This window comes from Adiantum capillus-veneris, chromosome 6 (genome assembly GCF_014529385.1).
Source record: "Adiantum capillus-veneris isolate H3 chromosome 6, ASM1452938v2, whole genome shotgun sequence".
Classification (NCBI taxonomy): Eukaryota; Viridiplantae; Streptophyta; class Polypodiopsida; order Polypodiales; family Pteridaceae; genus Adiantum; species Adiantum capillus-veneris.
In genome coordinates this window covers 85,925,319-85,952,798 of record NC_140936.1, presented here as the reverse complement: position 1 = coordinate 85,952,798, position 27,480 = coordinate 85,925,319, and the positions used below count along the sequence as shown (strand labels likewise).

Sequence of the window (27,480 nt, the reverse complement as noted above, 5' to 3'; positions counted from 1 at the left end):
CGAAACCAACCCCCACTCACCCTAGGGAGTAGGATGACCTTCGGGAGAGTGTGGGTGTTCCGAACCAGAACACGTACTGTGGGGATGCCGGCCGCCTTGGCAGCTACAAAGGCTGCCGTGCGAGGTGTCTCCAGGACAGTCCCAATCTCTGAGCCTATCCTAGACAAAGGTGGTAGGTACTCCCTCCTCAAACCGAGAAAGCAGACGGAGATGGACAGGTCTGCCTCCTCTACCAGAACATTTGTAGCCTCCACTGTCGAAAGTGGGCTCGAATTGCTCTGGTGGCCAAGGGACTCATTGCGATGACCTTGGACGCCATCTCAGAGGTCGATCTTGCCCACCTCGGCAGGGAGGCAGGCCTGGAGAAGATCGCGCACCTCTCCTCTGCTGGGTCTGGTGCCGAGAATCTTGCAGATGACGGAAGTCGCCTCTGCAGACGTTCCACCTCTACTGCGAGGCTCGCTTGCTCTGCCGGCGAGAGAGCAAGTCGGATGGTGGGCTCTGCGGGGTCGAGCGAGGGGGCTTCCTTAGAGTCCCTCTGAGGTGGAGCATGAGCCTCCATCAGTGTTTACTGCTGTGAGCCTCCATCAGTGTTTACTGCTGTGAAGAAAGGGCGAAATGTCGATGACGAGCGGTGGCCCTCTGCTAGCCGAGCACGACGGAGATGCTGACGAAATCAGCCGAGCCAGACCGGGGGGGGGGGGGGGGGGGGGGGGCGGCTGAGATGCGGCAGGCTGGCTGCAGGCTGGTGCTGAATGCAGGCAGCGGGCGGGCAGGGCAGGCAGCACGAGGGAGGCAGGCTGCTCGCTGGCTGCTGCACGCTGGTGTTGAGTGCAGGCAGGGTAGGGCAGGCAGCGCGAGGGAGGCTGTGGGGGGGGAGCGATGGCGAGGGAGGGGGGGTGCAGAGCGTGCACAGGGGAGAAGGCGAGGGCAGCATTAACTTGGCTTTCTTTGTATTTAGATTTGCTGATTTAAACAATACCTTTTTTGATACACCATAAGCAATAACCCTTGTCCACTGACCCTGTATCCTAATGAGCAGACGATATAAATCATTCGCTGATGGACTTTGGTTTCATTATAGTATGTTTAGTGATAATTGGACTCTCGTACACTATACACATCAGATTCTTAAGAATTAAGGGAGAGAAGGAAGGGGAATGTGGGGGAAAGGGAGGGGAGTGTTGTTGCTACATACCGTCCTTTCATATGCATGTACATGACCAGCGAAGACAATATCAACTTTCGCATCTGTAAACCATGATTCAAATTGAACTCTCATGGTTTCACCCTCCATGTAGTGATGCTCATTGCTGTTATATAGTGGAGCATGCATCAAAATGATTAGCCATGGTGTTTTTGTTCGATCTACAGCAGATAATTCCTGCTTTAGCCATCGATATTGAGGCGTATATGTTCCTGTGCTCACCCCAGATCTTAATTAATGGCAAAAACAATGCATAAAGCACATGGCCAAGATGTACACACCATACTCATGTGCATGTACGCATTCATGCACCAGTTCTTAGAAACGTCAAAATGGAAATCTATCCAGAACTAAGGACTCGAAAAACAGTACCGAATGCTGAATAAGATGAAAGCACAATGATGTGTGCTGAGGCTCTCTTTACAGAGTACCACAAAGGTGATGTACTGTTGGAGGCATGATACGGTGTAGGATATCTACTCAAGTATGGCTTGAATGGCTCCGTTTCCCCCTGCACAAAAACAAAATCTATTAACATTTTTGGACTCTTAAGGTCAGGATGCCAACGACCAATGCAAGGAAATTTTCACATAGAAAAGATCCAAACTGTAACCTGTGCACATCCTGATTCTCCACTTTTCTATGTTTCATATAATAATGATCTCTTACTTACAGTAACAGCTTTGTTATTAGCAAAGGTGAGTATCATTTGGGTAACCTTAAATTTTTTGCTCCGTGGTCTGAAAATGAGTGTTGTCAAATAGAGGTAGAACACAGAAACACATTCCTATTAGGGTATAATGAACAAAAATACTTTCAAGATATCTAGGAATAGAACTTCATTCTTATCTAACTTTGGCAAAGCTCGAAAGTTTGCCCAAAGCTAACCATCAAGACCATTTAAGGGTGTTATAACATTTGCTTACCACATCTGGGACAAAGTCAAGCTCGTGATTTCCTGCTGTCCAAATCCAAGGTTGATAGGCAGTGCTTGGTTCCAAGAAACGGCCCCATGTGTCCCACCTTGTATTATCATGGTATGGATACCTATCAGCATAGGAAAGGTCACCTACATAAAGAAGGGTTTGTCCATTCCCTTCCAAATAATGCTGGAGCGTCCTTTGAGAATCGTAAGTCTGTCCCAAATCTCCTGCAATAAATGCTTGAGCATAAGAAATCCTGTAATTATATTACCGTAATAAATCTCATACATGCACACGTAAGCCACGTGAAAATTTTTATTTATACAGGAGAGAAATAAATACAATTTGTTTTAAGTACAGTTGTGTGTCATCACGACATTAATGGTACAAGTTTGAAATGTGGCATACAGTGTAAAATATAGATAGCTATAGCACAGTAAAACAAGAGCGTGTACTTAAACCAAAGCTACAATTTTCAGAGAGAGTATATCTATTTAAACACTTAAAAATTTTGTAAACAATGCACTCATCCGGAAACATACGTGTAGAAGTCTATGAACCTCATCCGACGACATATGTGTAAAAGTTTGATGAACCTAGTATTTGGCTCATATTGGCAGGTCTTATCTTCCACATTCGAATGGGAAAACAATTTGATAGAAATGCTTCTAGCACCTTGAACTCAAGATACATCCTCACCAATAATTCCAAATACGTAAGAAGTATCTGGATCAACATCTGGGGGAGTCCAAAACCAAAATTCTCGAGCTGAATCTGCTTCCCCTAATTTATAGTAGTACCTTGTGCTGTGCTGCATGCAATCAAGCTCAGGGCAATGTATTTAAGAAATCACAAAAGCTAGACAGAGGCATTGTTGTCACCTCCAGGTTCTCGATGGTGCAATGATGTATAAATCCTGAGGTGTAATTGTAAAATTTGTACTGTAGCACAGATCCTTCCGCAAACTCAGGATACATCCCCTTCTTTTTACCGTAGTAAACCCTGTTGGATCCAGGCTCTGAAGGTGTGATCCATGTTACAATGATGGCTTTTCCAACAGCATCTCCTTGTGTTAAATGCACCTGCAAGATGTCATTAGGTGGCTCAGACGCTAAAGACAACAGCATACAACCTAAACAAAGAAACATTCCCAATGTAGAGGTTCATCTTCGTACCAATACAAAAAAAAAGTTTCATGGAGCAATCAAAGCTTACCTGCAATAATATCCACGCATGTATGTGTTTCGATTAATACCTCTTAATGTATGTGTCCAGAACGTGATGCCATATGTTCAGTTTTATTTGTTGTTGTTGCATTGGCCTCGTTCTTGCCTCTCGTCGCTTATGTCTGATATTGTATCTCACTTGTGGCGCACTAGTTCTCACAAGAAATGCCCTCCGTTTGTTATCAATGGAGAAACTTTGCACTCCGAAGCGTTTTGAGGGGCTGAATATTTTGAACCTTCGTTGCCACGTATTAGCGAGGAAGGCCATGTTATTGCCTAATCTTGCACAACAGTCTCAGCCATGGACAGTTATGGTTGCTACACTATGTCCTATGTCAGCATGCTACCACTCCCGCTTTTGGTCAATGGCACACTTCCCTTTGGGAGATTGTGTTTGGCAAGATGGTCAGCCATATTCCTGGTTGCTCGGTCCTCTAGTTTGCTCTTTGCTTCAAAAGTCGTTATGGATCATCTCTCTTGGCATGGCAGACAGCAAACAGATGGGAATTCGTTGCGTCTGGAAAGCATCCATTGGAGTAGGGCATTCTCTCTTACTCTTGTTGACCGGTCGCCTCGCCAAGCTTACTTCCTTTCTTGCCGAGGCATACGCACGGTGGATGATGTGGTGGATTCATCTGGGAATTTGCTCCCTTTTTCTCATGCAATTGTACGCTTTGGGTTGGGCGTGCATTATCATCAAATTTGGAGTGCGCTTGAGCATATGCTGGATGTTTTCCTCCCCATTCTGCCACACTGGCCAGTGGATGTCGTATGCCAGATTGGACTTTATGGGACACTCCTCTTGATGCCATTTCTGTCCGCAACATTTATGCTTCTCTTCTACAGGATTCTTGGCTGGCTGATCACTGTAATGCGCTTTGGTCTTTACATAAATCTGATCAATGGTGGAGAAAGGATCTTACAGCAATCTAGAAGAGCCACTTGCCTCTTAAGGAGTGTCTATTTCTTTAGCACTGTTTGCTGGGAGTTCTCCCTGTTGGAACTCTCCTTGCCGCGCATCGCATCAGTTCTTCTTGTTGTATCAGATGCTCTGCCGGTGATGAGACTGTCAAACATCTGCTTTGGGATTGTCGCTTCGCCAGGGCTTTTTGTCACGAGGATATGGCAACTACTCATTACCTTCACGAGGACGTGACGACTGCTAACCTTAGTTGTTGGTTTCTTTTCGATGATTTTTAATTAATTTTTGGGACACTCTTTTTGAAGTTGCAAATGGCCGGACATTGTTTGGCCAGTGTGAAACGGCCGATGGCCGAGAGTTTCACCTGCAGACAAGAAGGCCTTGTCGCCACGAGTTGGTCGGGCCGACCGGCACTGGAATCCGAGCAGTAAAAGGGTGTGTAGGCTCAGTTCAAAGTCATTTAGGCCTACTCGGTACTAGGAAAATTAACTCAAAGAGGCATAGTGGACACTTGGCACCACCAGAGCCTCTAGAGGTCAAACTCTGCCACCTCAGCCAAGAATTGGCGCAAAAATTAATTTGGGGTTGCCTATCTCTCTCATTGTGACTTACAGTGAGTGTGTGAGTAGTTGGTGCAGGTGTTGAAGCTTCAATGGAAAGCTTGCATTCACCCTTGCACTATGTAGCGTGATGATTCTACTCTCGCGCACCTCTCTCCCCTTTTGAATACAGAAACGTGATGCCCCGCTCAAGGGCTTTTCATCTGTATGTACAAATGTGTGGGTTCATGCGCGATTGCCGAGGCAAGAGCCTCTTGCACAGATACTAGATTAGCTAGTTGCTAATCCCCCGCAGGTACATGTGAATTTGGAGAGATTTCACATGAGAAATCTCGTCCGGTTCAAAGGGCAAGTAGCCCTACAAGTGCGGGAGCTCGAGGACTTGCTATGGATGCGACCAGCTCGCGAAACAGAGCCCAAAACAGGGAAATACAACCTGCGGTGTATTTTTGCAAGTTTAGGGTTTCCACCCTAAACGGTCCCTAATACCCCCAGGAGGTCCGGGGACGCGAGGGGACCGCTGTGCGGGTGATCTGGCGCATTTTCAGGGCTAGAAAACAGAGAAATCAGCGTGCTGCAGATTCTCGTCAGGTTTTGTAAAGTGTCCATATGCGTCGGGAAAGTCACTTATTGCGTGGGGATACTGTCTGTGAAGCGTCCTAGTATAGTTATGCTACCGAAATCGGGCCAAAACAGGTCATTTTCAGCCCGGATTATGCGGGACAGCTCGTAGAAAATCGCAGGTTTCATTCCCTCTTTGAATACAAAAAAGAAATACCGAAAGGAGCACCAATCTTTGGGACCACCAGGTGTCGACGTCTGCTTGGTAATGCTCTAGCTCCCAAGCCGTGTGTGTTTGAAGTGTCAATTCCCGTTACAAGTTTTTAGTTGCAAAGTTTCTCTGTGTCCTATAGTCTATACTAAAGTTTCGGGTGAAAGCCAAAGTCTACCGCCTTAGGGGCCGGTTTCATGGTTCCATTGCCAAGATAGAATCACTTTTTCCTTAAGAAGTGAGCCTCAGTTGGTTTGTGGCGAAGACTCAAAGTAAAAGAACGCGGGATTACACTATGGCCGACCAAGGGAAAGGCAGTATGGAAGAGGGTTCCTCTTCACACGACAGGTAGGCTATTCCTCCAATGTTTGAGGTTGGTGAGAGTTCACGGACACGCCTGTCTGTACCTTTGTTGATGTGAATGCTCCACAAGTGTAGGGCTTTATGACTGGGCAACTTGAAGATGATGCGTTCAGGACTCAGTTGGTTGCCGCTGTGAATGTGTTTTCTCGACCGGTGCAGAACCCAAGGTTTATGGAGTTTTTGCAAGCGTCATCAGTGCCACATCACACAAGGCAACTCACACAGCCAGTAGAGCCCGATGAGGCTCAAGCCCAGGTACTTCATGCGTCCCAGTAGGATAGGGAGAACTCGCACGTTGCGGAGTCGGGGGCTCCAAGACAGGTTTCTTTCGTCAATGAGCAGGTGGTTAGGACGCCAATTCCACAGGTTTTGCCATTTCAACCCGCCATCTTTCAAAGTCCACATGTTGCATTAAATGGATAGGGAACCAGTTTCCAAGCAATGCATCAGGTTTTTCCACCACCCACGGTACATCCGAGATATTTTGGGGGTGGATCTGTGTTCCAAAGTATGGCTGGTTATGCGCCTGGGAACAATGTTTGGGGGTATGCAAGGCATGATGTCAAACCCCATGTATGGTAATATCGGCATGCAGCAAGGCTTTCGGAGCAATTAGGGCCAGTTTGGGGTGCCACAGGGCAATTTTGGCATGGCTGGTTTTTCAGGACTTATGACACAAAATGTCAATGACCAAGGAATGACGATGATCCCTACTATAGTGCCCATGTTGCAGACAATTCCTTATGACAATTTGGGGGCACTGGAAAAGCCAAAAGCTTACAAAGAAGGTGGTGCAATTGTAAAGTTTAGCACTTTCAACAGCTTTGAGGATAAAGCAAAGGCTCTTACTTTCCTCCAGCAGTTTGATACAGCTTTTACAGAAGGGAATTTTACAGAGGCCTCTAAGGTCAGGAAAGTTGCCACTTTCTTGAAAGACAATGCGCTTACATGGTGGACAACATTGTTGATGCAAGGACAGGCACCTGCCACATGGGTATACTTTCAAGCAAATGTTTGTATTTGCGTGGCTGCAAATGAATTTGAAGTTCATGTCATGACGGATTGGCACCAACTCACTGCGGCTACTTGCAAGAGCCTACAAGAGTACAATCGAAGGTTTTGTAAAGCGTTTCTCTCAGTAACCTCCTACAGGTTTGTGCCACTGACAGAGCAAATTGAGAAGTATTGTTGTGGGTTGCCTAGAGGGCTTTGATATTACTGTACAAAGAACAGAGTGGTTGCCCTCACTCGGCTTATGGAAGTTGCCAACATTGGTCTTGCCTTGTTGAAGGGAGAGGACAATGGGTCTCCGAACAACATCGAAGGGGGGCAGCAAAAGAAAAATTCAACAAAAAAGCCTTTGTGAAAACGGCTCCCGAAGCGTCACAGGGTCAAAAAAGGTCAACAAGCACAAGGACTCAGCCGAGACTTTTGGAGGGCAGACAAAGAAACAGAAAAGGAAGCCTTTTGTGTGTAAGTCGCTCGAGGAAAAGAAGGTCTTGATGGCTGAGAATAAATGCTTTATATGCGAGTAGCCTAGTCACTTTGCTACAGATTGTCCACAAAGGAAAAGACCAACTGACTCAGATGATAAAGGGGACAAGAAAGGGAAGAAGCCCAAGCCCACGGCAAGTTTAGTCCCAGACATGGTGGGTGACAGGCCAAGCACGGATGCAAGCGAGTTATGCAGAGCATGGGGTGAAGTCACAGACCAGAAGGCACTTATTTTCTTTGATCTAGGTGCCAAAGCGAACTTTATCTCACCAGAGTTAGCTATGAAGTTGGGCATCAGAGCTGACGAGATGGGGTACATGGCAGAGGCAGGGTTGGCATGTCCTGGCCGCTTAGAGTGTGTCACTCCCATCATTGGAAAGTCGCGTCTGCATATTCAGTCGTATGTGGACATAGAAGAGTTTTATATCATGGCATTGGAAGGGTGTGATGCACTGTTGGGAATTCCATGGATGTTCCGAACACATGGCGTGCTGAATGTCTTTGACAAAAAGATCACCCTTCAACATAGGGGCAAAACTCATGTTTTGGATGTAAAGCTTAAAGGGGAGTCTGTCCCTATTGTATCTGCTTCGGCTATCACTTCTGTAATTAAGAATCATCTTTCTGTGTACTTGATTTTTGCACGTGATGTTTCAGATAATTGTCAGTCAAATTTATCTATGTTAGATAAATGCGCGAGAGTTTAATGACTGTTTTTGATTTATTACCGTCACAATTGCTGCCGGAGAGGCCTGAGGACCATACGATAGATTTGGTGCCAGGATGTAGCCCACCAAACAGACCTCCCTACCGGGTTAGTGAGGCTCAGCAAAAAGAGATTATGGGCTAGGTTGAGGAGCTTTTAGAGAAGGGGCTGATTCAGCCTAGTTCTTCACCTTTTTGCTACCCAGTGCTCCTAGTGCAGAAGAAGGATGGCTCTTGGCGCCTGTGTATTGACTACCGTGTGTTGAATAAGAACACCATCAAGAACAGGTTTCCAATCCCAAGGATTGATGATATTCTTGACTGTTTAGAGAGTGCTACAATTTTCAGCAGGATAGACCTTAAGAGTGGGTACCATCACATTCGTATAAGGCCAGAGGATGTGCACAAGACTGCGTTTAGGACGACATTTGGTCTCTATGAGTTTTTAGTGATGTCATTTGGTCTTACAAATGCTCCTGCTACTTTCAATAGGATGATGGACCGGATTTCCCGCTCGCATCAAAAGTTTGTTGGCACATTCTTTGATGACATGATAGTCTATTCGAAGAATGAAGAGGAGCATAGGCGTCACTTGACCATTATGTTTGAAGAGCTGCACAGTCACAGGTTACTTGTCAATCCTAAGAAAAGTGAATTCTTCTTAGAAGAGATCCACTTTCTTGGCCACATAGTGTCAAAGGATGGTGTACGAATGGATCCCGCAAAGGTTGAAGCTATTAAGACATGGCCAGACTTAAAGACTGTGCACGATGTTCGAAGTTTCTTGGGATTGTGCTCATACTATAGAAGGTTTATCAAGAATTTTACAACGATAGCTTCACGTCTTCACGCTTTGCAAAAGAAAGAGGTCACTTTCAGATGGACCCAAAAAGAGATTTCAGCTTTCAGTCTTTTAAAGGAAAAGTTGACTTCAAATCCCATGGTTGTTTTACCAAATTTTAGGAAGTCATTTGTGGTCCAGTGTGACGCGTGTGGCAATAGCATCAGAGCAGTGCTAATGCAAGATGGTCGGGTAGTAGCTTACGAGAGCAGAATCTTGCAAGGGCCAGAAAAGACTATGCAAATCTATGAGAAAGAGCTACTGGCTGTCATTCATGTGCTCTCTAGCTGGAAGCACTACATGTTAGGTGCTGATTTTGTTGTCCAGACAGACCATTAGACCTTGCGATACTTCTTGACACAGTCAAAGCTATCCAAAAAGCATATGCGATGGGCAAACATTCTTTCTATGTTCCACTTCCAGATTGTGGAAGGCAAGAGGAATGTTGTGGCTGATGCATTATCAAGAAAGCCACAAATTTCAGCTATGTCAATTCCTTATTATCATGAGCTTGGTGACATGAAGGAACAGTATGCTATTGATGAATATTTTGCGAGGATCTTTGAACAATTGCAAGATGGGCAACGTCATGAGCACTACTTCCTCAAAGACGGTTTTATGATGATGCATGGCAGACTTTGTGTCACTAGGCCATTGCAACATAAGGTCATGGTAAAAAGTCATGTCCCACCGTAGGCAGGGCATCGTGGAATTGATGCGACGGTGAGAGCAATAGAGACGTTCTTTTATTGGCCTACTTTGAGGAGAGATGTGAATGCCTTTGTACGAGCATGAGTGATTTGCGAAAAGGTCAAGTTTGACAGGCAAAAGGCACAAAAATTATTGCAGCCACTGTCGATCCCGGATAAGCCATGGGAAAGCATTGCTATGGATTTTATCTTTAATCTTCCAAGAATGTCGACAAGGAATGATTGTTTAAGTACCATGGTATGCCACAATCGATTGTCAGTGATCGTGATCCTTGCACCACGAGTTTGTTTTGGAGAGGATTATTTGAGAACATGGGCACTACGCTTAAGTTCTCGTCTTCGTTTCTTCCACAAACTGATGGACAGTCAGAAGAGGCTAATTCTATCGTCTTGGATCTGCTGAAATGTTATGTGTCAGATAATAAGGGGAAGTGGGAACATTATTTGCCTATGCTTGAGTATGCGTACAATAATATGGTGCATTCGTCCACAGGCAAGGCACCTTTTGAGGTTGTTCAAGGTAGCAAAAAGGTTCCTCCCATTTTGCATATAAAGGACAAGATCTTTGAGGCAGATCGATATGTTGAGAACATGGATGAAATGTATAAGAAGATTAAGCTTGCCTTGGAGAAGACTCGGGCAAAGCACAAAAGGGTTGTTGATCGTCACCATCATGAATTACTGTTTTAACCTGGTGATTGGGTACTTTTACGGTTTGAAAAGGCAAGGTTAAAGAAGATGAAGGGCAAGGAAAGGTTGTTTCCGAAGCTCAGTATGCTTTACTATGGGCCTTTTCAAGTGCTTGATAAGATCAGCGATATTGCTTATAGGCTGAAATTGCCTGACACTTGGAAGATTTATAATGCGTTTCACATGAGTCTTCTAAGACCCTTTGTGGGTGATGTGCCACAAAATATGCCACAGAAAGATCAGCCAGAAGTCGATGAGCTTGATGAGATCTTGGTACCTGAGCAGATTTTGGCACATAAAGAAAGAAAAGTTAAGGGACAGGTTGCCAGACGCTATTTGGTGAAATTCAAGAACTATCCACCTATGGATGCAAAGTGGATGGAAGAGCATGAGTCACCAAATGTATTGCAGCTTTACCTTGAGGCCTTTGGGTTACAGTCTACGTATGCCCCAACCCAACGTGTGCAAAAGAGGGGTAATGATGGAACTAGCACATCAAATGTACATACGGACTCAACGCAATAGAAGTGTGCATCGCTCTTCAATTGTTAAAGGTATTATGCTCACTTCTATCATAGATAGAAATGAAAAAAGTATGAAGGTCTCATTAAGTCATTTGTATCTATTTGTTATGACCTTTCTTGCACGTACATGTCACAAAAGCATGCTAACAACACAAGGTCATCAATGGCATGTATATATGGCATGCAATTGAGGACGTTTGCAATTTCAAGAAGGGGTTTGTCACGAGGACGTGGCAACTGCTAATTGTTGTCACAAGGACGTGACAACTGCTAACCTTAGTTGTCGGTTTCTTTCCGATGATGTTTATTTAGTTTTTGGGACCCTCTTTTTGAAGTTGCAAATGGCCAGACATTGTGTGGCCAGGGTGAAACAGTCGCTGGCTGAGACTTTCACCCGTAGATGGGAAGACCTTGTCGCCACGAGTTGGTCGGGCCGACCGGCACTAGAATCCGAGCAGTAAAAGGGTGTTTAGGCTCAGTTCAAAGTCATTTAGGCCCCCTCGCTACACGTATAAGTCGGTGGGTACTAGGAAAATTAACTCAAAGAGGCATAGTGGACACTTGGCAACAGCAGAGCCTCCAGAGGTCAAACTTTGCCACCTCAGCCAAGAATTGGCACAAAAATCAATTTTGACGACTGTGGCATGACTTTTGTTTTTTTAATCATTTCATCCCAAACTTCCGATGTGTGATTTGGCTTCACAATTTGAAAGACACTCGAAATACTTTCATAAGAGCATAGACAAGTATACAGCAACGCAAACATCTAATCTTCTCTGACACCCAATATTGCAACCTTACACATCAAACTAGCTACAGGGAGACCAAAGTTGGAACTACTTGTCACCTGATTGATTCATAGCTCTCTCTTTATATCAGCCTCTCATAATGTCGGTACCCTTCCTTGTCTTTATCCTAGTTTTGTCTTGTCCTCTAATGTCAGGCTGATTTAGCAACATTTTGGTGTGTTTGTGTGTGTTGGGGTGGGGTGTGTGTGTGTGTGTGTGTGTGTGTTTTGGGGGGGGGGGGGGGGGGGGGGGGGGGGGAGGGGGGCGCAATACATAGAGGCCCTTCAATTGATAGGGTATTTATCTTCAAAAACTTAATTTCAAACACATTAATCTAAAGAAATTAATTAGCATAATGCTTTCAATAACTCTCAATCCTTGTCATTAAATAAACCAACCAAGTAACATTAAGTTTGCAGAGCACAACTCTTTTTTGTAGAGGAAATTTGTTCTTCTCTGGCGCTTTTAAAGCTTCACTCCAATGGCAACCAAGCTCAAGCGAGTAATTAGCATGACTCTTGTACTAATCTTGAATTCCCAGTCACGAAATAAGATTAAGAATAATATGCTAGTACTAAGATTGCATGAGATAAATAACTCTTTCCTGTTGGGGAGCATTATATTCCTCTGGCACTTTGAAAGCATCACTATCCAAAGGCATGTCTGCAGTTGGTGCTAGCTTTCGTCTATACAAGCTTGTCACACTGCCTACGCAACATAATGAGCAAATAAGCAGCACTAACAAAAAGAGAAACTGAAGCATCCGCATCATTGTCCTGCCAAAAAAATCCGAGCTAGTTTAGTATGGCATTAATCATGTAAACAGTTGCAACCCAACAAAAAATGGATAGCACAAGACTTTTGGTTTCAACAGTTTTTGACCTTCTGCTTGACTGTGTCATTAAAAGAGATTCTACGGTGGGCCTTCCAAAAAAATTTGGTTTGAGGAAGCTTGAAAGGTGGCATGGCTACTCTATATTTACAGTTATATACTAGCATGTGTAAATCTAAATACTAATGCCGAAGTTAAGCTCTGTTTTGTTTTGTTTTCTGAGTCAGGAATGGATACTCTTTGTCGTCGAAAAGAATAATAATACTAATGCCAAAGTTAAGTTGAGAGAGAGAGAGAGAGAGAGAGAGAGAGAGAGAGAGTATTTAACAAGGAATGTCCGATACATTTAGTGCAAGAATCAACACATAGACTAGGGTACATGAATAATAGAGAGAGGTAGTGACAGCAGACACCACACATCCGCAAGCACACATTACCTTCCATTGCCTTGCGAGGTGAGAGGAGAGCATGCTTAGCTCAGCTTGAGTAGGAGTTGTACCACCTATTCTTGAGTCACAATTCCAATGAGGCATTAAGACACTTCCATGAGCAGAAAGCAAACCTACACCCATTACATCGACAGACACATGGGAAGAGTAAATAACTAGTGTTTGTGCAGTCTCACCTACCATCGCCGCTGAGCTCCCAACCTCAGAAATTTCACCTTCTTAAGTGCCAGTATGATACGTGATGCCATTGATAAAGTACACACAGGCACATCCCAAGACCATGATGGTCTAGTTACTGAGAAATTATGTCATGCCCGAGATAATTGGCACCTTTTGTTGCCACTCCTGTTTATAGAGCTATATGAGCAGGCTTGTGTGAGCATGGAGACTTCACATTGTTGTGTGAGTGCTCCCTATTAACTTTTGTGCTAATATTGAAGACTTGGATCCTATGCTCCCTAGTACCTATCGTATTATCACAATAGGCCACACATTGGTGAAGTGTAACGGGAGGGCACCACGGGCTAATTGAAAAAATAACAAATTGGAACATGCTTTTAGCGCTTCAATACAATTGAATAGAGAGAGAGAGAGAGAGAGAGAGAGAGAGATTCATGAGGTAGACATGGATCCTATGCTCCCTAGTACCTACCGTATTATCACAATAGGCCACACATTGGCCATGTGTAACGGGAGGGCACCTGTCACAAAGAGATGACGTGGCTACCGAGAGCAGAAACCCTAATTTGCAGAAACCCTAATTTCTGGAAACCCTAACCCTAACTGCTAGCTGAAACCCTAACCTGGCGGCTGAAATGCCACGTGGCAAACCAAGCAATACGGATATTTCCGGATTTTGCGGAGATGACAAAAAGCCCAGCTAGCGACGCAATTTTCTGCTTTTCTCTATGCATGGGCCAAGAGAGAGAAAAAAAAAACTGATTGCTTTAATTTTACTCTCCTGAGAGAGAGAGAATTTTTACTTTTAATTTTGGAAGCATTTGGGGCTCTGCTTTTGGGCATCCCTTGTAATCTTTAAATAAGCGGTGAGGGGCTCACTCTGCAGAGCATCTGGACGCAAAGTCTGAGAGTGAAACCCTAACCGCTCTCTTGTACTTTGACATTGATTTAATACATAAAGAAATACCGAAAGGGGCGCCAGTCTTTGGGGCCAATATCTCTAGGCACGGAACTCCGTCGGGCCAATGCAAATCTATTGTGATCTGTGAATTGTTTTGAAGTGGTTATTTTGGTGCTGTCGCGATTGATTCTTGACTTGGAGTGTCCAAGTCTGTTACAGTGGTATCAAAGCACAACCAATTTTTCTTCTACAGGAAATCCGATCCCCAAAAAAAATTTCCGCCGCACCTATGGCTTCATTCAAGGATAAGTCGACTCCCTCTGCATCTGGAGATGCGGGCAAGGATTACAACGAAGATTCTGACAGAGAGTATGGCCCGCCTCGGCCTACTCAGGCGGAGCGACAAGAGATGGAGCGTCGTCAATTGATCGGCGATGCAACAAAGATGATGCTCAATTTTGCGAAGGACCCAAAATTTGCAAAATATATGAGCGAGACTTCCTTTCAGGAAGTGCACGAGCAGTTTGCAGAAAACCACGACACCACCCCTGAAACCCGCTCTCAAGAAACCTTCTGCTCCCAAGAAATATTCAGAGAAGGAATTAAAAGAGGTGGTTGATGCACGGATTGCTCAGCTTTTTGACGCGCAAAAGAAAGCCAAAAAGCACGGCAAAAAGCAGAAGAAAAGCACTGACTTCTCGGGTTATTTGGATCGTCAGTCGACATTTGACAAAGCAAAGAAACAGAATAAGCGTGTTCACTTTGAAGGAGTACCCACTTCTTCTTCTTCTTCTTCTTCTTCTTACAGTTCTTCTTGCTCTTCAGATTCGAGCGAAGAAGAGAGAAAAGGTAAAAAGCGAAGCAAGAAACAACGCTTCGGAAAGGGCAAGGAAAAGGCAAAGAAGTCTAAATCTCGCCCAGAGACTGATAGTTCTACTGAGGACTCGTCTACAGAAAGTTCAGACTCCGTCATGACTGAATGCCACTGTCCACCTTTTACGGGTCACCGCCGCATTGCTACCACCATGAAGGGGGTAGAGAGAGACTTCTTTTGGCCGAGACTCAAAAAGGATGTGGAAGAGTTTGTGCGCAATTGCTTAGTATGCCAGAAGGTCAAGTTTGACAGGCATAAGGCACAGGGATTGTTATAGTCTTTACCCATACCCACCCGCCCCTAGGAAAGTATTGCAATGGATTTCATTTTTGATCTCCCGAGAACACAGAGTGGTCACGATGGTATCTGGACTGTTATTGACAGATTTAGCAAACAGGCTCATTTCATTCCAGTGAAGAAAACAGTCAAGCCGGATCACTTAGAGAGACTGTTTGTGGCCCAGATCTTCAGATTACATGGCATGCCTGTGACGATTGTCTCCGACAGAGACCCCAAATTTACGAGTTTGTTTTGGAAGGGAATTTGGGAGAACATTGGCACGCGGTTGCAGTTCTCGTCATCGTTCCACCCGTAGACTGATGGGCAATCTGAGATTGCAAATCCAATGGTTCTAGATTTATTAAAGTCTTATATCTCAGATCAGAAGACTCAATGGGAAAAGTACTTACCTTTGGTGGAATTTGCCTACAATAACAAGATACACTCTTCGATGGGGAAGGCGCCATTTGAGATTGTTGAAGGTGCTGCGAAGGTTCCACCCTTCCTAAGCACGAAAGATAAGATTTTTGAAGCGGAAGAATATACGCGAGATTTGGATACGGCTTTTGCCAAGGTTCGCGAGACTTTGCACAAGTCTCAAGAACGACAGAAAAAGGCAGCGGATCGCCATCGTCGTGACTTGAAATTGAAGGAGGATGATTGGGTGCTCTTACGTTTTGAGAAGGCATGCCTCAAAAAGCAAAAGGGAAAGGAGAGGCTTTTTCCAAAGCTTAGTATGCGATAGTACGGCCCTTTCTAATCACTGAAAAGATAAATGATGTCTCCTTCCGATTGAAACTGCCAGATACTTGGAGGATTCACAATGCATTCGATGTGAGTCTCTTGAAACCTTTCAAGGGTGATGTGCCTGATGATGGGGAGCTTGATGAGCAACCTGAAGTGGAAGAAAACGAGGAGATCCTTGTTCCTGAACAGATTTTGGCACATAAGGATACGAAGAATAAAGGTAAAGTCAGAAGGCGATTCTTGGTTAAGTTCAAGAATTATCCTGCATTGGATGCGAAGTGGATGGAGGAGGAGGACCTATCAGATACTCCTCAGATTGTGAAACTTTACCTCGATGCTTTTGGTTTAGCATAGTCTACTCCAAATGGAACTCGGAATTCAGCTTGGCCGGAGATCTAGTGCAGTGGGATGCACAAGAGGGGAGTCACTCCGCTCCTTTGTCAACAGATGCCTTGATTTAGATACTAGAGTCACTGATGTCTCTTTGAGCTTCACGGATACTGAAAGCTGACAGTATTCTGCTGTATGACTTTATGAAATGGAATTCCTGATTATGATACTGATTTGTTCTTGACTTCTTTTAAGTGCAGGAACTGATAGACGAAATGACTGCAGCATTTTGGTCTGATTGATCCCGAATAGACATGGTTGCAATAGGGGTTAGTCAATCGGGCATCGATGAGGTCCCGATTGGATCTAGATGCGATTGCTAGCTACATTGCCGATAAATCATGGTCTAAGATCCGAATGAATGTTGAATGTCATGTGATTTTTCCTGTGATGTCTAGTGATGTCCTGTGATGACGTGTGATGTGACTGTCGATTGGTACATATGCTAGATGTGTGTCCTTAGTACATAGGTACTGACAGTCAGAGTCTGCTAAGACCGTTTATGGCTTCTGTCGGTTTTGCAGGCGTAATCGCAGGCGATTACAATGCTTTCAAGAGGGGGGTATGTCACAAAGTGATGACGTGGCTAACGAGAGCAGAAACCCTAATTCTTGCAAACCCTAAATTCTGTCAAAAACCCTAATTTCTGAAAACCCTAACCCTAACTGCTGGCTGAAACCCTAAAGTGGCTGAAACCCTAACTTGGCGGCTGAAATGCCACGTGGCAAGCAGTACGGATATTTCCGGATTTTGCGGAGATGACAAAAAGCCAAGCTAGCGACGCAATTTTCTGCTTTTCTCTACGCATGGGCCAAGAGAGAGAGAAAAAACTGATTGCTTTATTTTTACTCTCTTGAGAGAGAGAGAGAGAGAGAGAGAGAGAGAGAGAGAATTTTTGCTTTTAATTTTGGAAGCTTTTGGGGCTCTTCTTTTGGGCATCCCTTGTAATCTTTAAATAAGCGGTGAGGGGCTCACTCTGCAAAAGCATCTGGACGCAGAGTCTGAGAGTGAAACCCTAACCGCTCTCTTGTGCTTTGACATTGATTTAATACATAAAGAAATACCGAAAGGGGCGCCAATCTTTGGGGCCAATATCTCTAGGCACGGAACTCCGTCGAGCCAGTGCAAATCTATTGTGATCTGTGAATTGTTTTGAAGTGGTTATTTTGGTGCTGTCGCGATTGATTCTTGACTTGGAGTGTCCAAGTCTATTACAGCACCACGGGCCAATTGAAAGAAGAACAGACCGGAACATGCTTTTAGCACTTCAATACAATTGAATAGAGAGAGAGAGAGAGAGAGAGAGAGAGAGAGAGAGAGATCCATGAGGTAGACCTCTATTCAATACAATTGAATAGAGAGAGAGAGAGAGAGAGAGAGAGAGAGAGAGAGATCCATGAGGTAGACCTCGAGTGGTGGTGTTCAACTCCTAAAGCACTCACCTCAAAACCCTAGCGCCCCTTTCGGTATTTCTTGGAAATTGCTTTACCAAAAGATATAACTGTTGGGGCTCTGCTATGCTTCCACCAACATGGAATGCCAGAGTGAACCCCCGAGTACATATTTGAAGGCCCTGGCCTCGAGAAGCGTCAAATAAAAAGTTGCTCATCCAAAGCGTCAGAAACCAAAAGCTTCCACAAATTTCAAGTTCCGCAAAACGCAAGTATCTGTACAGTGCCACCTCAGCATCCAATGCCACATCAGTAGTTTCTCAACCGGTAGTCCACTTGTTGGGGGCCTTTATGTCACGTGTGCACTTCACTTGCGCTACGTGGACATGCTTCTGCCACAATCTAGCATGAGTCATTAACTTAGGACTGAGCATGGCACCTTTGTGAGCCTCTAGCAGGACGTGCATGTCTAGGCCGGTCACACTTGCATACCCTCTCTTCCACAGGAAGCATTTCATCATGTAGGTGTTTTGCCACATGTGAACCACCTCTTATTTTGGCATTCATTAATACATCAATTTCAGCCTATTTATGGGATGGTCGTGGGGCTTCCTATTAGCTTGCTTGACTCGGATTTGGGAGACTATATAAGTGGCCTTTGGGCACTTAGAAGCCAGAGAACCCGGGAACTTGGCAATGCACCAAACCGTGCCGCAGTAGCCAGCAGCAGCCCAATGTTCTCTTAGCAGAACAGCCATGATGATCAACGTTTTTCATTAGTAGAAGACCAGTGTTTTCAGCCTTCATGATCAGTGTTTTTCAGCCAGACAAACAGCTTTTTCAGCTTTGAAGCACTTGCAAATCCCAGCCCTAGCCTCGTCGTGGTTGCGGTCCCTTACCATCGACAATGCTAACAGATTCAGGCATCCAACCGCAGCGTCGTCGTCGTCGACATCATTGTCGTCGTCGACGCAGTTCCCCAGCACCTAGTACCCCTTGTGCCTTGGCTTGGCATAAGGATCCACAGACCCGTCAAGAACCTCGTCGTCGTCGTCGACATAGATCCACATATCCTCGTCGTCGACATAGACTTCATCAGTACCTCGTCGTCGGTATCATCGTCATCGACATAGACCCATCAGTACCTCGTCATTGACAACATCGTCGTCGACATAGAACCCATCAGTACGTCAGTACTTGCAGTACCCTTCAATATCTCAGTAGTACCCAGCATCAATACCCATTAGCATCCGCATCTCAGCATTTAGTCATTATAGCAACATTTGTGCAAGAATAAAGAAAGTACTTACTCTGGCAACAAAGCAAGGGGGCCCTTGAGTGTGTGGGACCCGACATTTGGTGTCGTCTCTCTTTTCTCTCTCTTTGCCTATCTCTCTCTTTCATTCAGTTCAGTTCAATTCTTTCAAGAGAAGTAAAGTGTCCCTTGTGTTTGTGCGGAGTACTAGGTCCGAGCTAAATACGTAAACACTTCGGACTTCCGATGCACCTGACATTGGTATCAGAGCTCTATACGCGCTTCAGCTTCGGAAACTCAAGGGAAGAACCTAAAGAAGAACCATCAAGAATTAAGAACCCAAGCAGAACCAAGAACCCAAAGAACCTCTCCCAGTTTTTTTTTCCTGAAAGAATCTTGGAGTCCCAATCATGGACTTATTAGCTCCCATCTTCATTGCCATGTCTTTGAAGGAAGATTGACATCAGATACACGAAAACCCAGATCTTGAGTACCAAGATCTACTTGCCTCCTATACGGATATGGAAGGAGTTGGAGACAGGATCCCTAATCCTCTTTTGCATTCGCATTTGCATGTAGCGTGCATCCACTTCCACTGACAAGAAACCCTTGGAGATAACTCCGAGCACCCTTACCTTTCAGCTTCACCTGCAATGTTTTCACAACAGGACTATTCGAGTGGTAGTACTTGCTTGCAAGGCAGAGTCAGCATAAAAGCTGGTATTCTGCGACAGTAGTAACGCTACCCAGCAACTCGGTTGGTCGGTGTGTACATCACAACAGGACCTACATTCACAGCACCCACGAGTTTAGAGGAGTTTTCATTGGTTATGTATCCACAAGCATCAGAAGCAGTCAGCATCAGAAGTACAAAAGAATCCAAAGATAGAAGTTCGGCAGTTGCGCCTCACCTTTAACAGGGGGGATGTCACGTGCACACTTCACTTGCCCTACGTGGACATGCTTCTGCTACAATCTAGCATGAGTCATTAGCTTAGGACTGAGCCTAGCACCTTTGTGAGCCTCTAGCAGGACGAGCGTGTCCAAGCCGGTCACACTTGCATACCCTCTCTTGCACAAAAGCATTTCATCATGTAGGTGTTTTGCCGCATGTGAACCACCTCTTGTTTGGCATTCATTAATAAATCAATCATGGGGCTGCCTATTAGCCTGCTCGACCAGATTTGGGAGACTATAAGTGGCTTTTGGGCGCTTGTAGAAGCCAGAGAACCCAGGAACTTGGCAGTGCACCAAGCCGTGCCGCAATAGCCAGCAGCAGGACAGCCATGATAATCAACGTTTTTCATCAGTAGAAGACCAGTGTTTTCAGCCTTCATGATCAGCGTTTTAAACTTTGAAGCGCTTGCTGATCCCAACCCTAGCCTCGTCGTGGTTGCAATACCTTACCATCGACAGTGCTAGCACATTCCGGCATCTAGCCGCAACGTCGTCGTCGTCGACACAGTACCCCAGCACCTAGTACCCCTTGTGCCTTGGCTTGGCATAAGGATCCACAGACCCGTCAAGAACCTCCTCCTCGTCATAATCGTCGTCGAAATAGATCCACAGAACATCGCCGTCGAGTCCATCAGTACCTCGTCGTCGGCATCATCGTCATCGACATAGACCCATCAGTACCTCGTCGTCGACGGCATCGTCGTCAACATAGAACCCATCAATACCTCAATACTCGCACTACCCTTCAGTATCTGAGCAGTACCCAGCATCAGTACCCATTAGCATCCGCATCTCAACATTTAGTCATTATATCAACATGTGTGCAAGAATAAAGAAAGTACTTGCTCTGGCAACAAAGCAAGGGGGCCCTTGAGAGTTTGGAACCTAACATTCGGTTTCGTCTCTCTTTGCCTATCTCTCTCTTTCATTCAATTCAATTCAGTTCTTTCAAGTGAAGTAAAGTGTCTCTTGTGTTTGTACAGAGTACTAGATCCGAGCTAAATCCGTAAACACTTCTGATGCACCTGACACTACAGGTGGCCCTGATCCTGTAGGGGTGGTGCCATGGTACCAACTTGTGACATCCCCCCCACTTGAAAGAAGAGTAATCATCCACGATTAGACCTATAAAATTGAATCAGATTCTTTAGTAGACATTGCCTTCATGCATACATGTCAATGCCTATCAGTACCAAAATTGTGGACCTCGACTTGAGAGCCAAGATCTGTCCTTTGCGATTGAACGCATATGCAATTGGGTCAGCTTTACTAGGAGCATAATCAATCAAACCACCAAATTGCTCAAAATTTTGGTGTCACAAATGGGTGACGTGGCATGCTCCTGGACACTCACAGAGTGGCAGCAGACCCGGACAAGCGTCGACAAGCTGACGTGGCAGGTTGTACGGACTACCGTACGGATCTCCGGATTTTGCGGCGTGAAAAGCGCTGATAGTGCTGATGTGGCCAGCCGTACAAATTTCCGCTTTTTACGCTGACACAACTGTACACAATTCCTGATTTTACGATGGCTGAATTTTGGGACAGCTTTTGGGCCAATTGCTTTATTTTAAAAGCTTTTAAAATTTGAATGCTTTTGATTTTGGGGCTCTGGCCGAAAGGGGCGCCAGTCTTTGGGGCCAATCTCTCTAGGCACGGAACTACATCGGGCCGTGTCGACTCAAGTGTGAATTGTGAATTGTTTTGAAGTGAATCTCTGTTGTGTCGCAATAGACTTGGGTGTCCAAGTTTGTTACATTTGGGACCATTGGTCACTCCTAAATGCACTAGGCAGAGATTGGAGCCGCTTAACGACTTGATGATAAATACTGAAACTAAAATCTCTATACCCTACTCCGAGAATGTTTACTGAAGAAGAAGTCCATGATGCGGTCCAGGCCCAAATCAATCAGATTCTGAGCACAAAGAAGCCGACGGAAAAGCAATCGAAGCAACGTAACAAGGGAACTAATTTCCCCGGTTACTTGGATCAAAAATCCACTTTTGAAAACGCGAGAAATCAGAAGAAGCGTGTACGCTTCGAAGGATTGCCCGGTTCGTCCTCATCTTCTGATCAAACACCTCATCTTCTTCTAACTCAAGTGATGAGGACAGGAAAGGCAAGAAACAAAGGACAAAGCACATGTTTTATGCAAAAAGAACTGATTTTTATAGAGCCAATCAATATGATCTCCTCGACAACAAGGACAAAAAGCCCAAAGAATTCAAAGAGGGAGGACAGGCAATAAAGTTTGAGCATTTTTCAGGATTCCGAGATACTCCCAAGGCTTTAGCCTTTGTCCCACAATTTGACATAGCATTTTCTGGAGGCCGCTATACAGAGCACTCTAAGATCAGACGGGCGGCATCTTTTCTGAAAGGCAATGCACGGACATGGTGGTCCACTCTGTTGTTAAGGAAACAAGCGCCGACAAAGTGGTTGAAATTTAAGAAACTCTTTATTTCTTCATGGCTCACACAAGAATACGAACGAGATGTGATTACTGATTGGAACCATGTTTGGATGATCAAGACAAAATCTTTGGATTCTTACTATGAAAGATTTTGGGAAATTTTTCTACCTGTTTCATCCTTTAAGAAGATCAAATTTAAGGAGCAGATTAAACGGTTTTGTTGTGGGCTTCCCAAAGAAATTCGAGATTTCTATCTCGAAAGGAAGTCCGAGTCTATACAACAGTTGATGGGACACACGAAGCGGCGATTTGCTATACATTCGGGTAAATTGACTTACATCAGATGAACCTTCAACAAGTCATAGAGAAAACAATCGACAAAGAGATAGACGACCTTCACTGACAGAAGACCAAAGAGATGAATATTTCAAAGCAGGGAAGAGTTTTGAATGTGGAGAACAAAAACATATCGCTACAAAGTGTCCCAAAAGGGCACAAGAATCAAAATGACAGGTAGATTGAAAGAGCAACAGGACGAGGCAATACTCGTTTCAGAACAGCTTTTTGAATTAGCATTATTTTGCTTTATGGATTTATAAAACAAGACCTTTTTTTAGAAGATGATTTTGAATTTTGAATAAAACTAATGTTTTATAAAAGAATCTGCTAATCTGGAAAAAAAGCAGGATTAAGAATGAGATGGAGCAGTGACAGCTTCTGAATGAACCTGAATTCATGAATCACGATTGATTCGATGGAATGAATGACACGACCACTCAGTTCAGAATGAACTTAGTGATAATTTGGGATCCCCGGAAATGATTCTCGCACAGGACAGTGCTTAAGGTGAAAGATTTCTCACACACGATAGTGCTTGAGGCGAATGACTACTTGCATACGACAGTGCTTGAGTCGAAAAATCTCTATAGACATGATCACAATATTGGATTAGTTAACTTGACATCAATGAGGTCCAGAATGGATCTAGATGTGGTTACTAAATACGTTGCTGGCAGTCATGGTCTGAGATTTGGAATGAATGTTTCTGTGATTGATTGTCATGTGATGTCATGTGCAGTGATGTGACTGTCGTCTTTGTACATGTCCTAGATGTGTCGTGTCTAGTGCATCGGTACTAACAGTCAATGTCTACTAAGACAGTTTATGGCCTCTGTCTGTTTTGCAGACATAATCGGGGGCGATTACAATGCTTTCAAGAGGGGGGTATGTCACAAATGGGTGACGTGGCATGTTCCTGGACACTCACAGAGTGGCGGCAAACCCGGACAAGCGTTGACATGCTGATGTGGCAGGTTGTACGGCTTGCCGTACGGATCTCCGGATTTTGCGGCGTGAAAAGCACTGACAGTGCTGACGTGGCCAACCGTACGGATTTCCGCGTTTTACGCTGACACAGCTGTACGGAATTCCTAATTTTACGCTGGCTGAATTTTGGGACAGCTTTTCCGCCAGCTGCTTTATTTTAAAAGCTTTTAAAGTTTGAATGCTTTTGATTTTGGGGCTCTGCTTTTGGCATCCCTTGTAAGAATAAAAGAGCCCTAAGGGCCTCACTCTTCAGAGCATCTGGACGCAAAGTCTGAGAGCAGAGGACCCTGCGGGAGTTGTACTTTGCTCAAAGATTAATATAAAAGAAATACCGAAAGGGGCGTCAGTCTTTGGGGCCAATCTCTCTAGGCACGGAACTACGCCGGGCCGTGTCAACACAAGTGTGAATTGTGAACTTTTTTGAAGTGAATCTCTGTTGTGTCGCGGTAGAATCTTGACTTGGGGTGTCAAGTTTGTTACATTTGGGACCATCTAGCTTGGTCACTCCTACATGCACTAGGCAGAGATTGGAGCCGCTTGACGACTTGATGATAAATATTGAAACTAAAATCTCTATAGCATACACAAAATGCTTCTCATGCTTTAGAGAATGAATGACAGAGCGGTTTCTTATCATGCAATGACTAATTCTTTTCTAAATTATCTGACTATGTACTGAGAGATGTTGTTGGACTGTGTGTTTTATCCCCTTTCAAAATCATGAGAGTGACAAATTAACTGTCATGTGCAACGGAAGTATTTAACAATTTAGCTCGGATCTAGTACTCCGCACAAACACAAGGTTACTTTACTTCACTTGAAAAGAGAAATTGAACTGAACACCATGAACGAGAGAGAGAGAGAGAGAGAGAGAGAGAGAGAGAGAGAAGAAAGAAAGAAAGATATATTAACGTCCTGTCGAGGCCAAAGCTGACCTATAGGACGGATCAGAATATATCTTTGGTTACATTGTCTTCCATCATAGCAAAATAAAAATAAAATAAAACTACCTCGATAGCTCAGAGCTCCATGGTCATGAGCTTACCATTACAACATGTATTACCCATGCTTTCTACATATAAAGAAAAGAAAGATGTGCAATCAGGTTTCTTTAGTCTCCTGTTCTTGAGGTGATTTGTTGACAAAGTCTCTAATGATGGCTCTTCCTCCTCTATAGACTGCCCACTTCCCCTTTTTCCTTGCTTCTCTTACTTTTTCTAGTTCTGCTGATCTGTTCTTTAGTTGGGTAGGTGTCAGCTCATCTGATATCCAAACGGATGTACCTTTTAATGACCTTGTCTCCTTCATGACTGCTATCTTTCTTTCATATCATAGTAGAAAACCTTTGCATGTTTCCCTTTGACTTCCACATGCATTGGCTCTCCCAAATCGATGAAGGGGACCAACCGAGACAATCGTTTAGTCAGTGTATCTGTCTCTACAGTGTATTCAGATTCATCTTGTTCGTCTTCATGCCTTTGCGTGTCCCCCCCATCGGGAAGACCTCCAATTCGAATATGTCTTTCTATGCTCTGTACTCTCTCTTTTTCTTTAATAACAGACAAAACTTCATCAGAAAAGCTTTGTGGAGTTACCTTAGCTGTAGATTGGTCTTCTTCAACCTTTGGTGGGAATTCTTCCATTGCTGTTTGCTTTGTTGTCAATTCTTGTACTTTTGTTTGAAGGTCTGCTATGTATTCCTCTTTCTTCTGTAGCTCTTGTTTGACAAGACTGAGTTCATTCTGAAGTTTCTTCATTTCTTGTAGCAGGTAAGATTCCCATCCTGTTGGTTTTATGATTGGTGGAGGGATGCGATCTGGTTGTGTCAGGATGTCAGCAAAAGTCTTCTTCTGCTTCCCTGTCATGGTGCAGGTGTGTATGTAGAAAAAGGGGGGGGTGTTAGAGAGCTACCCGCCAAAGGGGGGATCCCCCCCTCAACCCCCTTGGGGGGCTACTCCCTTACCTCAAGGCGCTAAATGGTTTGCGGCTGCCCCGTGTCGCGCAAGGGAGAGAAGATCAGAAGATCAGAGCTGCCCCTGCTGTATCACGCGAGCCCCCCCCCCCCCCCCTTTTGAGACAATCAACCGCGACCTGCTACTGTGCCGCGAGAGACTTGCTACTGTGCACACACACACACACACAGAAATGAAATGAAATAAAATGTTATATTAAACGTCTTCAAAAGGCCAAAATGACCTATGAGACCAAACTGATGCAATCCTTGTGGATCTAATCCAATGTCTGGGTACAAAAATAAAATGAAGTAAAGTGAAAGACTAAAACTATTATGTCAAAGGTGCTCGCTGCTGCTGTCGCACCCCCCCCTCGCCATCGCTGGCCCCCCTTGCCCTCGCGCTGCCCTTTGTAGCGCAGATAGTGTGTCGTGCTCTCTACAGTGGGTGCTCCTCAGTGCAATGTGCGTGACAATCTCACTCAAAACAAACTGAAAACAGGAAACAATAGACAACAACTGAACTCACAGAGACACAACAGCAACAGTAGACCACAACAAATGACTCGACTATCTCAAAGAACTGATACAGACTCTGGCGTGGCAGCACACTCAGCTCCAGCCCAGGACTCTCAGGTACAATGGGGTGTCGAGACTCAGATGTGCAGGGATGGTGAGTAAGTGCTCTGTGTATAGACTCAATGCTCTAGACGACAATGCTGGACCATATATCTCGAAGATGATCCGATGACCCAACGGCCCATAAATGTCAGCCACCTAAGCCAATCTCCAAAGTGAGTGGTGGTGGTGACCTGGCCACGATGTCCACTAGACCACCATCCGTATCCTGCCACGTGTCATTGCCCAGCCCAGAGAGTCCATCCAGTGTGAACCAAACCAGACCAACTGTACTAACTGAGTGTCCTGTGAAAGTGACACTGTAGCCTGCTACAGGTTGCCCGCCACAAGACCGCTCACCGTCTCGGTGAGAGGAATACTGAAACTGTGAAAGAGAAGCACTAGGTACCGCGTCCGTACATCTTTCGTGAAGCAGGTTCTAGGCCCAACCCTAACCTTACATGCCTCAAAAGTGGAGTTAAAACACTGCACTGCTCACCAACGCCTTAAGCCTTTGCATAGGCGAGAACCCAGTATGATTGCATAGTCCAAGAATCCCTATCGGCAAAACAAAATGAGGCTCCATGGCAAAGAGATATGCTTGGTTTGGATCCAACGCATCTTTATCCTCCATAACCATATTAATAGAAAAATGACCTGGTCCATGCTTACAGATGAACCTTGCATCTTGTTGCAACAACACTCTTCTCCAAAAGAGGGATGACCATAAGCCCGAGTAACGCCGCAATTAAGGTTAAGCTCCATAATGATTGCAGAACAAAAAGCATTAACAACAACAAGATGACCGCGAGGTGAATGCTTGAAAGCCACAAGGAAATACAGAAAACTTGCTCTCCCCCTTTCTGTCACTTTCCTGCTTCTGTGAACAAGGAAACAACGCCAAAGGGCCGCTTGATTTTTAAATTATAGAAGGTCTGTCTCTTCAAGCTGAAGACAAGAGGTTACACACTGTGAAAGTACCTGGGGGAGAGGGTGATGAGAAGCAGCAAAGGATTTTTTCGGGCCATGTGTGGCAGGGGCGAGGGGTGGGTAGGGGGGTGAGAGCTATGGGCAGGGACGAGGTGGCAATAGGTAGGGGCGAGGGCTGATGAGAGGGGACTAGGGATGGGTAGGGGGCGAGATAGCACTAGGTAGGGGCGAGGGCTGATGAGGGGGGGCGAGGGGGTGGGT

The 27,480-nt window shown here is 44.9% G+C and overlaps 2 protein-coding genes across 7 annotated transcripts in view; both read right to left on the bottom strand.

The window, feature by feature from the left end:
• Window positions 1–27,480, bottom strand: part of LOC147455828 (purple acid phosphatase 2-like) — a 63,100-nt gene that overhangs the window by 15,483 nt on the left and 20,137 nt on the right. For 2 of the 6 annotated variants that reach the window (XM_086514475.1, XM_086514474.1), the window contains exons 2-7: window positions 12,333–12,501; window positions 3,012–3,215; window positions 2,830–2,941; window positions 2,134–2,357; window positions 1,580–1,718; window positions 1,199–1,419 (exon numbers count right to left, since the gene is read on the bottom strand). In XM_086514475.1, coding sequence (XP_086370601.1) covers window positions 1,199–1,419; window positions 1,580–1,718; window positions 2,134–2,357; window positions 2,830–2,941; window positions 3,012–3,215; window positions 12,333–12,497 — 1,065 coding nt within the window. In that variant the 5' untranslated portion in view covers window positions 12,498–12,501. The remainder of the gene's footprint in view (window positions 1–1,198; window positions 1,420–1,579; window positions 1,719–2,133; window positions 2,358–2,829; window positions 2,942–3,011; window positions 3,216–12,332; window positions 12,502–27,480) is intronic. The other 4 variants (XM_086514479.1, XM_086514480.1, XM_086514478.1 and 1 more) reach the window with 3 other exon arrangements.
• Window positions 15,295–27,354, bottom strand: LOC147455829 (uncharacterized). Its single transcript, XM_086514473.1, has one exon. The coding sequence runs from the start codon at window positions 25,583–25,585 to the stop codon at window positions 25,034–25,036; it is 552 nt and encodes a 183-aa protein (XP_086370599.1). The 5' UTR covers window positions 25,586–27,354; the 3' UTR covers window positions 15,295–25,033.